We start from the raw sequence: 14,868 nt of genomic DNA, 5'->3' as shown, positions 1-14,868 counted from the left end.
AGTAACATTTATCACAGCAATAGACTTTGGTCCTGTGCTTCCAGCAGTAAAAAGATAATCCATGCTGTTCCATGGAACAGTTTGATCCTAAACATTTATAACCCCTGCAATGCCCTGAGGACTTTTGCTGGTGTAACACCACCCCTCTAAGACTTACTCTGGCCCTCATTCTGCTTCTTGATCAGACCTCTGTACCCTGCAGCAAGTTGGTAGGACATGGCCCTTTTCAGTGGGCACAAATGGCATCTGGACACACACCCTGCACCACGTGAGGGTAATTGAATTGCTGGAGTGAGGAGCAACAACTGTTCATGCCTGGTCATGGTGGGTACTAGAAACTCTCCAGAAATCTTTACATGGACAAGTAACTCAGTTCTCCCATTTCATTAACTAGATGGGGATAACCAACAAGGGCTTGCTCACCCTCCTTTCCTGTTACCAAATGGATTGCCAGCTCCTATTTTATTCCCTCCCTGGTAGTGTCCCATTCTTAGAAATCCAACTCAATGATTCAAAAGGACCAGTGCAGCACACGCCCTTGATTTCACAGGATGACTTTCAATAGCCCAGCACAGGATATTAACAACCTATCTATAAATATCACTTATTCATTTTTACTGGTAAAAACACTAACATATTACCTAAGAAACAATTTTAAAAATTACATTCTCAGATAACTCTCACTGAGTATGGGCTGATCTATATTTTTCTTTTAAGCAGCTTTGGAAACAGGATGATTCATATTCACACTGTTTTTACAGCACACAACTTTCATCTCTGCCAAATACTTTTTCAAGAAACATTTCAACTTAAAACTGTCCTGTATCTTTGCCATTGGAGCTAACCCCTTAAGGTCAGACAGCTATTCTTTGCTGTGACTTTTCTCTGGGAAGTACAGAAATACTTTCTGTAAGTCTGCTTGGTGGCCAATTCCCTATAGATGTGACCTAAGTCATGGGCTTTTTCCTGAGGACAGAGGCCTCCATCACAGCAGCTACAAGGTGTGTGGGGTTTGTTTTTTGATCTTGTAGGTTCCAGTCTAGCTGCTTTGCTTTGTTTCTATTAAAAGAGCATCTCCAGAGGTTTTAGTGATGTGCTGCTCAAAACTCTCCAATAAACTGGTTCGGGGGCTGTAACAGCTAAGGGTTGGAAACGTCATTTTTACATTAATGCACTGTCTTGTCTCCAGCCAAAGTACTAAGTCTTAAGGACAGAGACTGAAGATTTAAATCCAATTATTTTAAGATGTAAAAGAGATGGAAATTGTAATTGTGTGGCCTGCTGAAGAGAGGGATCTTGGATCTGATCTCTGCTCCCAGAATAACCCAGATACTTTTCTTTAAGAACAGCTAAAACTGGCATATTGTTATGCCTATAGGCATAACAATAACAAGAAACGGCTGTTCCTGGCAATAGGTATTATTTGTGTAATGAATATCCCTTTAGGAAAATCTCCTTGCATATCTACTTTGGATGGGGAAGATCGTTATTATTTGGTAGCAACAGCAAATGAGAAAAATAATCATAGAATGACTTGGGATCTTTAAGGGACCTTAGAGATTATCTAGTTCCAGCCCCTGCCATAGGCAGCGGCACATTCCACTAGACAAGGTTGCTCTGAGCCCCAGCCAACCTGGCCTGGAGCTCTTCCAGGAATTGGGCAACCACAGCCTCTCTGGGAAATCCGTTCCAGTGCCCCACCATCATGATACTAAAGACTTTTTTCCTAATATCTCATGTAAACCCACTTTCTGTCACTTTGAAGCATTCCTCCTTGTCCTGTCACTACACGCTCTCATAAATAGTGCCTCTCCATTTTTCCTACAGGCTCCCTTCAGGTACTGGAAGGCCACACTTAGGTCACCCCAACACCTTCTCTTTTCTTTCTTTTCTTTTTAAACAATCCCAATTCTCTTGGCCACCAGGAAATGCCCTTCTCAGCAGGCTAGAACTGCCTAACTCAGTTTTTCAAATTTTCAGGTTTTCAACCCAGACCCTCTGAAAGGATCAGCAGCAGATTTCAGCTAGACAAGCACAGTAACCTGGTGTAAATACTGCTCTTGGAGAGTATCTGCACACAAAATGCACTCGTATTTTCAACTACGTATTGAGGTACCCACAATTTATGTTTTACATGCAAACAGCTAAGAAAAATAAGAATATGACTTACAGTTCTGATGACTCTTGGTCATACTCTCTGAGTCCAAGGCATGGTAGTACTCATATGCTGAACGACCCAGCAGCTCCTCTGGATGGTATCCAATCAACTCTGTTATTCTTGTTCAAGAAAAAAAACAACCAGTATTTAAAATTCAGGTCACTGTAACCTTATGCTTACATGTGCGGGGCAGCTATCAGCTCAAGTCCTTAAACTAACAGAATTAAAAAAGCAAAACGAGAAATTCTAAGCTTCCAAACACATGAGGAGCTATAGAGGACTTCTGATCACGTTCTGAAATATCTCCATCTTCAGAATAAACTGCCTTGTCCTACTACTGGAATAAAAACTCCTAAGGATGCCAGTGTCTGCACTGCAAATTTTCCTACGCCTATTGCAAGCTATCTCTAATAGAAGGTATCAACTTTTGTAACTGACAAACATGCAGAAACTCCCAACAACCACCGTTCAAAATCAAATACATATGAGGGGGGGTAGTGGTTGGTGCCACCAGGTTGAAAAGTATGTGTACGTTTTAAAAACATATACACAAAAGGGTTAAATCACTACTTTGGGCACTTCAATTAATAAAATAAAAATGCCAGGTGAGAAATTATGGGCAGTTAAAAGGGGAAAAAAACCCAGCTCACCTACTTAGTCTTTTCTCAATTATTTGAAAACTTTGGCATATGGATTAGGTTACTTGGTTGACTAATCCATAAACTAAGTAGGAATTTAAGGAACAAAGAAAGCTATGATCTCAAAAACTAGACCTTTTTTCCAGTCTTTTTGAGGCACGGCAGGATTTCTCACAATCCTGTAGATATGAAAATAGGTCATGAATCAATGAAAATAGGTCATCAAAACTGTGCAGATGATTTTCTCTAATGAGGGGGTGGAAATAAAATGCTCTATTTCAGCTGGAAATACCATCACACACAGCTTTACAGGAAACATAGTAAGTTTGAAAACAGCACATAAAAAATTAATTCAAAAACAAAGTTATCTTCTGGTTTAGAAGCCAGTGACACTTGGATGCATCTCCCTACCTCTGAAATTCTTGTAATAACCTGTAACACAGAGAACAGCAGCAGAAAGGACACGAACCGACTGTGAAGCTGTCATAAACCTTTAAAAGTTGGGAGGTTTGCAAGGAATGGTCACATCTTGCAGCACCTCACAGCTGTCACTGGCAGTGCCCAGGTTTTATGCCACATCACTAACTCACTCGGAATGGCTTTCTCTGCCACCACCACACTTGATTTGTGGTGTTGCTACTTTTAAGAGGCATCCTCAGGTTTGTGTACTCCCTGGAAGGACAGCCTTGGCCCAGCCCTCTAGACACAAGCATGTCTTTACAAGACAGACATGTAAATACTGTAAAACAAACAGAGCAGGAGCATGGCATTCATCTCCTGGATCCCCCTCCAGCAAGGAAGACACAGGATGGGACTATTTTGTGTATGGCTTGAACGCCAAGGTGTTGAGTCAGCTTTTCCCTGCCTCCACCTCCACAGAACTCTATAGCTCATAGCCCCAGGACGCCTTGGTTTTGTCACTCTGAAAACTATCCTCTGTCCTGATTTACATGGAACAAACCCCTCAAAAACTTACTCTTCTGTTTATGTTTCCAGTTTTATTTACATTTAAAATTAGAGCAACAAAGGGGTTTGAATCCAGGTTTCAGAGAGGTTTTTTTTACTCTCTTCACTGACAAGCTTCTGAGCTTTTAAATTGCATCCCACTCAAATCTAACCTTTTTTCTGAAACCACAATTGTTTTTTCTTCCCTACTGAAAAGTACTTCTCATAATGAATTGGTCATCAAAGCTGAATCATCTTGAGAAAACAACAAATGCTGAAGGAGCCCTAATAAAATTAAGGCTCACAAAATGCAGCTGCTGCTTGCCTTTACACAGCCAGCTGGGACACACTGGTGTAAGTGACAAGAGACTTTTGCCAGGACCAGTGTAAATAAATGGTCTTTAAAATCAGAAACTATTGCCTTTGGCTGCATAATGGCACAATACCATAAAGCCATTCCAGTCAGTTTGGAGCTCATCGCAAAGGGAAGGATTTTAAAATTCAAGAAGTTGAGGATTTACTTTTAATCCAGTCATTGGGAGCTGAGAGCCAAGTGGGGGTTGAGCAGGGAGAAGGAAAATGAAATGAAGATAATGGGGAAAAAACAGAAGTGCCATGTACCCAGCAGCACCAGGCAAATCCAAACCAACATTACAGCCTTCATGGAACTCAACAGTGGAACTGAGACAGCAAACAAAAATACATGTTATAGCAGGCTGAGGGACTCTTCTCATATGCAAATTGTAATCTCTATGCAAAATTTATGTATTCCAGTCCTGTAATTCCCCTTCTCAAACTACTCCTTGCTGTTCATAATGAGCATCCTCACTATAAAATTACTCTTCTCGTCATTCCATGGCACAGAATGACTTGTGGTGCAATCCTGCTGTGACAATGTCAAATCTAATTAGATCTAATGTAATCTTGGATGGATGTTAGCAAGTGGTGGGTTGGTAGCATCTTTTTACTACAAGCAGCTACATATTACATGGAAAAAGTAAGATATCACAAAAATTACCCACAAACGCCACAACACTGGCTAAGTTCTAAACCTATGCCTGGTAACAGTGAAATACTAATGAAAAGTAATTGTTTTAAAATAGTTACTTTAAAAAAAATCTTAATAAATTGCTAATGAGAGTCCCTATGCTCTCATTGACTGATCTGTTAACACTTTTCAGATTCATTCCACTTTTCTTTGAAAACTCTTCGGATTGACGTGATTGAAAAAAAAATTGTAGAATGTTCCATTTTCCCACCCCCCCCCCCCCCAAAAAAAAAACCTGGCTGACAGTGTTTCCTAAATAAATTTTTAAATACCACTATTTTATAAAAAAACACTCTTTCTCCAGTAGTTGTTATCCCTATTAGTTTTGGGTACATACACTGGCAGTTCACACCCTCCTCGATTCCTCCCATGGTGCTGCTGACCCTGAAGTGCTTAAAAAAATCTTGTAGGCTGTGCAGGGCTGGAAATCAGGTTAGCGTATTTCATGCCACATTATGCACCAGGGTTGAAGTGGGCAGCTATCCCTATATCCATCACACCCATCCTGTGGCTCTCCCAAGATGTTCGTGGAAGAAGACGGGGCAAAGCCAAGAGCCTGACCTGCCCCTGGGCCAGGAGGCAGCGAGTGTTTTAGCACAGGTCCTTGTACTGACCTCACCTGAGCATTACTTTGAGGTCTGCCAGTGAGGTGCACCCTCTAAACTGTGTGTGCTCTCCACAGGAGCCTCGTAGCAACACAAAATGCCAAGTGAACACATAGAGGATTAAATGCAAAGGAAAAGGCTATGAGGAGTACACAGCTAAGAAAGTTAGGAAAATGTCTGCATCCCATAATACCAAAGGAACATTTGCAGAATTGAGTGCAGGCACAAGACTTCTACTTTTGTTTAGACACCAGACAGAAAATTGCTCTTTGTGCAAGCTGTGGAATGACAGAATTAGAAAACAAACTGTATGGTGGTTTTGGATGGCATTCCTGTCACGGTAGGCTTTGTGTTTCCTTTGCATCTGTAGAATGCTAATTAGCAAGATAATAATAATTTTTTGTTGAAGATGACAGGTGGGCTGTGAGGCTGTTTATTTTCCTGTAACCAACTCCATTCTGAGAACACAAATATCTTTGGGGGAAACTAAATTTTTGCCAGACTGTCATTTCAGTTTTCTGATCTAAACTTGTCATTGTGATGTACAGAGGTCAAAATCTCAGAAAACAGTGAAGAGGTGGGCAATAGTCATCTGCAGTAGGAGATCTGTCCCAACTGCCACCACTCAAGTGTGTTTTGAGCACTATTTCAGTTTCCCCTAAATATACAATATATATAAGTATCTTAATACTGAATTTTTGGAACATGGAATAAAGGCAAATTTTGTGCTTAAGGTATGCAATTAAGAAACAAGCAATCTGAATCCTAGTTCTAGGTTTGTACAACTTTGCCCTGTTTTATCAATTTGAGACATGGCAACGCAATCAAAACTCACTGCTTCGAGGCTGCATTTCCTACAAGATGAGCTAGTTCAAGTATTCTTGGTTTTCTTAAAATTATGTTTTTCTGTCCCTTTATAGGAGCACAAAGCTTTTTATTGTATACCATTTCTTGAGTTAAAACAGTATGGTGAGAACCATCAGAACTGAGCAGTCAGGCTCTGTGAAAGACTGCTCTAATGTTTACTGCTTATAAAAAATAGCCGAGTGTATAATCATTGGGCCCTGTGCGGACTGCGTGTGTGCGAGGGTGTGGATCTCTTAACAAAGTCTTTCTGTATTCAAACTGTTACCAAGTTATTGAAGTTAAATTGGTCTTGAGGGGAACAAACAAAGTTATACTTAAAGCAGAATGAGTTAAAAAAAAAGAGAGAGAAAAAATAATAAAGCCTAACACAGACACTATGCCTGGGGTAAAGCACTCTGTCAGCCTGCTAGAGTAGACAGTGGGGCAGTCTTGCCAACTAACCACATTTCCTCTCAAAAATATTCATGGCTGCTTCTACTCTAACCCTGGCCAATGGGGAAAAAAACCCCAAAAAACAAAAAAACCCCAACCAATATGCAAAATCCTGGGACCCCTGGCCACTGCTGAGAAGGATGGATGGCCTAGTCAGGTGTATCTGTACTGCAAGGAAAAAAACTACACATGTACATGAAAATCTCCACCAGGACTGTCACTCCTACTTGTTTTGTCTACCTACATCAAGGTTTTGTTATTAACAAAAGAACTAGGTCACGATTTACTCTTAAATATGACATATTCCGAAAATCAGTTTTGTCAAACTTCGGCTTCAGACTTCATCACTTCACTTGTCTCCAACTGCATTTTCCCCTGAGCAGGAATGAAAGGGGAAGCATTCAAATGCTTCCCTTTGTTCTCATTTAACTTTAAAACATTCCCCAAGTATAGGTCAAATGGCAAATTGACTTAAATCCTCATCCAAAATCCTGTGCTTGCATATTTCTTATTTACTGGAACATAACTGGTAACACAATAAAACTGTTTCCTCTCAGTTGGGCACAGCCTGGATCCCATGTGAACACTCATTTGGGAAATCTAACTGGGACCAACACTATGGCATTGCATCTTTCTGCACCATCCTATTCTGAATCACCACATATCCTCCACTGATCCTTTTGTCTTCTTAAACTCTACCATTAAAATATCCCAGTCAAGAAAAAGAAGAAAAGGGTATATAACTAACTGGGTTTCTAGTAATCAGGAACATACGATTCCCCATAGCAATCCATGCCTTCAAAGTAAGCGCCAATGCCACCAAGGTAAAAAAGTTGCCTTTGTACAAAGGCATGCCTTTTCTTCTGACTAAAACACCCTCAGTGGCAATCCTTCCTGACACAAAAGCATTGTGCAGCTAAACTAAACCTTCACTTGGATTATTAAACTGTACCACTGATCAGCATTTCTGTGTTACAGCTAAAATAATCCTTCCTGTAAACCACTTAGCCAAGATAAGTGGAACAAGGGAACAGTTTTAAATCACTCTCCAGGAACGGCTGAAGCAGGTATTTAAGGGAACAACCCTTATTTATTATTTATATCCATGAACCTTTCTCTACAGGCTCATCACCTTGTAAAAACTGTTTTAAGAATACAAACATATCCCACCTAACCACTGGCAAGTCATAGGCCCACATACATAATTTATTTTTGGAAGGCAAATTATATGGGGTACTGTCTCACATGTTTTAAATGGTGGCCAGTCTTGACTGCTTCATATTACATCCACCCTATACCCTCCTAAGGGAAAGACAATTAGTTTTTGTCACAAAATGCTGTAAGGTAGCCAGCCTGTATTTTGAATGTTGCTTTGTGACAGACAGAGACTATGAGCTTTCCTAAGGAAATTATATTCAGAAATCCGAGAGTTTCTCTGAACAAGTGCTTTCAAAATAAAAACTTAAGGCTAACTGGAAGCAGACCTGTCCACACCAGATGAACTGCAGGGAGGATACCAGGACCACTGCAGAAGCCTGATAGAGGAGGCACGCCGCCCTGATTGACACCAGCCCTGAACTGGAAAGACACTGTCCCTTATGGAACAATGAGCTGTCAGCCCTGCTGGTCGCTGCAGAAAGAACAGAGTCCGTAGAAAAGTTCAGGCATCTGACTGGCACATGCTGCTTTCCCTCCTCCGTGCCCCGGAGGAGATTTACATTCTTGGCATAAGCTGCTCCTTCAATGCAATTTGTCTAGCAGCACTGAATTTGATAAGCACAGCTGAGTGTTTTGCATCTTTATGTGTCTAGTGATGTGTCGCCTGCTGGAGGGAAATCAACATCCCTCTGGGAGGGAAGCAGGGCCAAGCAGATCTGCTGCAATGACCCTGAAAGGTTTGTGAGGTCTCCTCCTTCTCTGCCCTGGCTATCTTTTTGCAGCTTTACCAGAATCTGAATAACACAGGAATGAAATATCAAATCAAAACTATCTAGTAAAAGATGTGCTACTTTGTAGTCTGGTTTTAGAGAAAAAAAAAAATCACTAAAATCCATACAAGTTCAATCCTCCAGAGGAAGCTGTTGTATTTCACTGCCATGTGAAATATCTTCCCTGTAAATCAAACACCCACTATTTAAGACAAGGCATAATATATAATTATTTTTAAAATAAGTATGTGTATCTTTAATGGGATAGCATCAGACCCTCTAATTCTCATTTATAATGGCTTATGCATTAAGTCTTGCAGAGACGTGAATGCTGCAATAAAGCAAAATCCTCTGCTACTCTCCTGTAGCCTGCCACTGAATGGGCCCAGTAATTCAGAGCACATTGCTTTTAATGAGTCACGACCATATTGTTGTTTCTTCCTCCAGCAGCAAAATCCTATTGATATCTCAATATTTTCATGCTGAAAATATTAACAAAGGAAAAAGTCTGATTGTGATTACATCAGAGACCATTTCTAGTTACTTGCTGCTCAGTTTTCAGAGAAGTCAGGTCAGTCACAAGTTTCACACTTGCAATCTTGCTTTCATCCACAGCTGCTAACACTGCAAGTTTATATGGCTGCTTCATCATTGTTTAAAAAAATAATCTTACTTAGCAAAGTAAGCAAAAAAACCTTTGAAGGCTGAAGAAATCAACAAAGATGTTGCTCCTGTGAGTTTCCACATAAGTTTCAAGCATGTGTATAATCTCACTGATAACCCTCAGAGGTTGCTAGCGTCTCTGAATTTCAGGAGACCAATTTCTTTAGGCAGAAATGTTCATCTTAAACTCAGGGATGACCTCATAAACATAAAAAAAGTGAGAACAAACCCCAGATCCACAGCAGTAAAGACAGGACTTTCTGGGCAAAGGAAGGACAGGAAGACACTTCATGGGCAGGGATCTCTGGCTCACTTGCACGCACAGAAGGTGGTTATCACAGTATATAGAGGGGGAGAAGAGGTAGATGGCATGAAATGCCTTGGAGATCCCAGGACAAGTCAGGCAGGTGGGGACCAGAGGGATCTCCATTTTTTCCACTCAAGAGTGGAATGTGGAGAGCAGAGGACAAGCCCCTTGCCTGATCCAAGGTCCTTCCCTCCTCTTCGTTTCATCACTAAAAGGCGCAGGGAGATAACCAATAAAGGCTGTTTGCTTTTCATTGAGCAAGAACCTGCAAACTCCATTTCAGAGCAGCAGGTACTCTGGATGCCTTGGCAATTCTTGGTTAATGTAGAGCACGAAGTACTTGCCAGCTAGCTGATAACAGCATCCTGGGCCAAGGCAACCGTAAACCAGTCCTTGACTAAGGTCCGTACGGCGTGCCATGGGACACGCTCTCTGAAACAGGGCAACAGGAACCCTGTATACCCTTCAGTCTGTTAAACCCCAAAGAAGCTGATGTTTGTGGCTCCAAGTCGCCTCATCTTCTGCCAGTAAAACTGAATTCCTCACTTGGCAGGACAAGGAAGTACAGCAGGAATACAGTTTCACCCAAATTGAAACTTTTGAGGTGGATTAAATGAGCCACTAAATAGCCGTTTTGGTTACGGGCTGAATTTTCTTCTGGCCCTTGCTTACCAGGTCCACACAGGACATTTGGAAGAACTGCTTGTTTTGTTCAAGAAGATAAAAACACCTCTGGAAAGGAAAAAGCAGAGGAGCATACCTGTCATCACAGTAGGTGAATTTCATGTCCATGCTATGGCGACTCAGGAAGGTTTTGCTGTCCAGGGGTATATCGATGTTTGAAGGGTGCTGAATAGGCTCGCACATTATTATAAGGCAGGTGAGAAGAGGCTCCTTATACCCACACAGAGTGTGAGGAGGGCAAGTGTTATACACTTTAACCTGTCCAGTGCAGTGCAAAACCTGAAATAACAAGAAACAAACTTAGGATGCACTTTCTCTCTACATCAAAATGTCTATTAAAATGAAATCCACTTAATTTGGCTCAAATATTATACCTTCCATGTGGCAGACTTGAGGTTAACAGTTCTGCCTCTGTTGGTAACAGTGCATTTCATCCTCATGAAGAAGTCACGCTCAGTTGACATCTCTTTGCTTTTCTTTCCAAAGCCTGGACCTGTATAAGGAAAAGGAAAATTAATTTTCTCATTTTCCTTCTTGATTTCTTCTGCTTATAAGCATGAAGGATTCAACAGAAATAACAGACTAATTCTCAGATAATTTATCTGCAGAGATCATCAAAGATGCATTGACCATTGCAGAGCAGTTTGTAGAGCTCAGACCGAAAACTTTAAGTGGAACTTAAATAGGACTTTGTACATTTTAAACCTATGTTTTAGCTTGCAGCACATGAATCTTGCCACGGCATTACAACTGAAAACATTATAGATGTCTAAACTTGATGAAAGGAAAACACTAAACAAATAGTTCCTTAGTATTACCACATTTAAGCAATATTTGGCAAAACAAAATGAATCTGCAAAGCACTGAATAACAAGTGTTCATGATTACTGTAGGAATGAAAATTCCTTTTGCCATGATGACCAGATCTCCGCTACAAGCCATTTACTTCATTTGGTTATTTCAAAAACAAACAGGGACTTTTGCATTTTTGTTATTACCATTTTTCAGACTCAGATTCTCTCGAATTTCTTCATGGTCACATGGATGAGTGAAGTCAAAAATGCTGTGTCCAGTGAGTTCCACCTGTGTGGAAGTAAGAGCTACACATAGCCAAATCAAAGCAACTGAAAGTATTTATCTATTTTTAAATTAAATTGTAATGAAACTGGTCTCTAGAACTAAGTGCATCAACAATATGCTCACAGACACAAATCCCACAACCCTCCCTTTGTTTATCCTATGCATAACTCCTCATTTTCTCTCCAGAACAATTCTCTTATCTTTGAATTTGCACAGTGCAGTTAACATTCAACACCACTTGTTATTTTTGACACAGGGAAAAACTCCCAATCCACAAAGCAGAAAAGGAGGGGCCCAAAAGTGCAGCTCTATCCCCTTTGTCCCACAGCCTAAGGAGCAAGTAGAATAAATGCCTTCTCATCCTCCCAGTAAGATCTAGGAAGGCAACACTGCAGTCACCAAAGACACTACAACTTGATAGGAGGGGAGAAGGAACCTGCAACCCATGCTGTCTGCTGTGCATGGTACCTGCCTGAGAAATAAGGTATTTTATTTCCAGTCTTTTTTGCAGTGACACACAGCTGGGTTTTCTGCATTCAGATATAAGAGTTGTTTCTATGAACTGTATTACAAAGAGACAAAAGCACAAGGGAACAAGTTACCTGGGTAAGACCCATATATTTGTTGACATTCTCTGACAAAAAGATCATGTCTCCATCCTGTGTCACCACGGCAATAAATCCCTCCAAAGCTTTCAGGTACAAGTTGTCCATCTGCTGGTCTGCCTCTAGTTCATTTTCATTATCAGCACATACTGAGAAAAAGAAGAAAGAAAAAAAAAAAAAAAAGGCATTTAGAGCTTTCAGCATGCCAGCCAGCCTTTTTCAATGCAAGCACATCCGGTTACAAGGCGACAAAATATTTTTCTGCTGTTAAAATTTCCTTTCAACAAACCTCTTCTGGTGGGGCCTTCTGAACAGCATATGAAAAGGATGCCCTTATCACTAGAAAGGCAGGAGATACTTTTCTAAATGTTTTTGCAAATGCAAGACCCTCTCTTCAATTTTAGCATGGTTCTGCAAGATATTTTCAGTTACTAACACCTGCAGACACAAATGACTGAAGTACATCTTTGTGCATGTTCTCTTGGTCCCTTGCAGCACTTGTACCTCCTAACAGGCACAAGGTAGAGGTCAAGCCTTTACAAAAGGTACAGAAATCTGTGCATCCCTAACAAACACCTAACAGGACTCTTCCATCAGGTCAGGATTTCTAAGAGGTTCAAATACAGCTCCTGCAAAACATGCCTAAATAGACCTCTTCACTCAGTACAGACACATCTGCTTTGGGCAGAAAAAGTAGAAAATTGCTTCCTTGAAGTCATTCTGGGTGAATCTCTTTGTCATCATAAATCTCAGTATTCCTTGGAAAACCACAGATCCATCTCACTGATACCCGCTTTTTCATCTACAGACCTCAGAACTTCCTATGCTCCACTCCACCAAAGTCTTACAAGCTTCATCACCCCCCCACACTTTCCCTGTCCTTCAAGAAGAACCTCAGACTCTGCTTATGTCCTAGCTGTTTGCTTATGAAGATCCATGAACGCAGTACACCTTACTAATTTCTGGGAAAGACACGCCACTGTTCAGCTGAAACCTAAGGCTGTGGTAGAATGTTTATTACAGCTGTTTAAATTCTTTTTGTTGTTGTTGTTATATACTTTCCTGGTACCTCTTGGCTGCAGTGTAGCGACAATCGATGGCACCGTGATGCCCTCATCGTGTGTGCTCCACACAGCCCATCTGGGGAGGCAGCACGTGGCAAAACTGCAGGCAGGGTGGAAGGGGACGGGCACTGCTCCTCCTGACACCAGTCACACAGATGCCCATTTCCCTTCTATGCTTTTAAGCATGTCTCAGCTCCATGAATAAGAAGGGAATTACATGCAGACAGGTAGTATCAAGAAATTTCTGTGTAGGAGCTAGCTGGCCCATTAATTTCTTGATATGTTTTATGTGAAACTTCTGGAATTATTTTTATACAAAACCACTTACAGATATTGTATCTCGGCTGTGTACTTCAGACATGCTGTGGTGAGCTTATCTTTACAGTTTTGTCAGTTAGCCTGCACATTTGTGATCAGTCGTTGCAAATGTCATGGTAAAACTCTGATTTTGAAGGGAAAAAGTAAGTAAAAGAAGAAAAATACCCCACCTTATTGTCTCAGAATAAGGAATAACCAACTCCAAGATACAGGGTCATGGGTAAATCCCATCTAGACTGAAGGTGCCCTAGAGCTCATAGCAGCAAGGATGATGAGAGAAGAGCTGCAGCGATTCTGCACTCTGTGCTCCTTCCTGGTGGCACACGAGTGCCCCAGGCTGGACCCACCACCAGTTTTGCGGTCCAGAGGCTCCAACCATAACTGCATCGGCCTTTACTTGCACGAACAGTGGGACACAAACAAACTTCTTGAAGAAGCTGCCCTTCTTTGATGGTTTAATGTTGCATTTTCAGCTTAGAGTTTGTTCTGTAGTACACATACTGTTAGCACTTTGAGAAAAGTCATTAATTTTTGTTCTTTTCCTCAACGAAACAGCACACTGGTCATATTCTGTCTCACGTTTTTTGTTGAAATATTCATTTTGCAAGAAGTCTAGAACCAGGAATAGGGCATTGCTTTGTAAAACATTACATGGTTTGGGTTTGTTGCTTTTTTTGAATAGGGAAGAGGCTGAATTAAACTAATGCAGTTTTTACTTTGAAGCACTAATGAGTGATGATTAAAGGATAAGTTTGATCTCTACAGCTCCTGGAACTGCATCTGGTAGCGCCTGAGGATGGACTGCAAGCAAAACGAGAGGGACGAGCGCTCGCAAAGCAGAGCCCAGCAAACACTGCTTGCAACAGGTAAGTGGTGACAAAACCGATGCTGACTGCTGCTGCTCTGTCCTCCTGTTCCTCAACATCCCTCCCTGGCAGCAGCCCATCACACATCGTGCAAACAAGGGAAGAAATGGACTCAGCCCCAGAGCTGGGGAGAGCACTTGGTTTATCACCCTTTGCCTCTCAACAAGACTGGTAGCAGCGAGGAGAGGATGCTCTCTGGGGATGGCCAGCACAGGCTGGGAATTTATCATTTCACATCCCTGCGCTGCAGTTTTGGCTACACATGCAGGGGCCAATTCCTCCTCAGTACAAAGCAAATGACTCCAGGAAATTACATCAGGACTAGCATTTAAAATACAGAAAATATACAATAATACAATTTGAATAGTATGCACTTTGACTAAAATGACATTTAGGAAAGGAAAGGGAAAAAAAAAAAAAAAAAAAAAGAGGTAAGTGACCATCTGCTCCCAAGCTTGTTGCTGCTGCATAAAGAATGTCAAGGGTCTTTTTTTACTTTTCCGGAAGCAAACAAATGGTTTATTCAGCAGGGATCATGGCTATAGCCCAAGACAATCAGCCAAGTGTGGGTTCAGAGAAAAAATGACTTTTCAGCTCTAACCCCAGACCCTCCTTTCCATTTTTTTTCCCAGCTCATTAAGTTTGCATTAACAAAACATG

General features: G+C 41.2%; 1 protein-coding gene across 2 annotated transcripts in view; it reads right to left on the bottom strand.

The window, feature by feature from the left end:
• EPAS1 (endothelial PAS domain protein 1) overlaps positions 1–14,868 on the bottom strand; it is a 76,715-nt gene that overhangs the window by 12,382 nt on the left and 49,465 nt on the right. For both annotated transcript variants that reach the window (XM_040057723.2, XM_040057724.2), the window contains exons 3-7: positions 11,958–12,109; positions 11,274–11,358; positions 10,650–10,768; positions 10,352–10,554; positions 2,171–2,277 (exon numbers count right to left, since the gene is read on the bottom strand). In XM_040057723.2, coding sequence (XP_039913657.1) covers positions 2,171–2,277; positions 10,352–10,554; positions 10,650–10,768; positions 11,274–11,358; positions 11,958–12,109 — 666 coding nt within the window. The remainder of the gene's footprint in view (positions 1–2,170; positions 2,278–10,351; positions 10,555–10,649; positions 10,769–11,273; positions 11,359–11,957; positions 12,110–14,868) is intronic.

This window comes from Hirundo rustica, chromosome 3 (genome assembly GCF_015227805.2).
Source record: "Hirundo rustica isolate bHirRus1 chromosome 3, bHirRus1.pri.v3, whole genome shotgun sequence".
NCBI classification, from domain to species: Eukaryota; Metazoa; Chordata; class Aves; order Passeriformes; family Hirundinidae; genus Hirundo; species Hirundo rustica.
The sequence above is the reverse complement of the archived record's forward strand: the minus strand, read 5'-3'. Positions and strand labels throughout refer to the sequence as shown.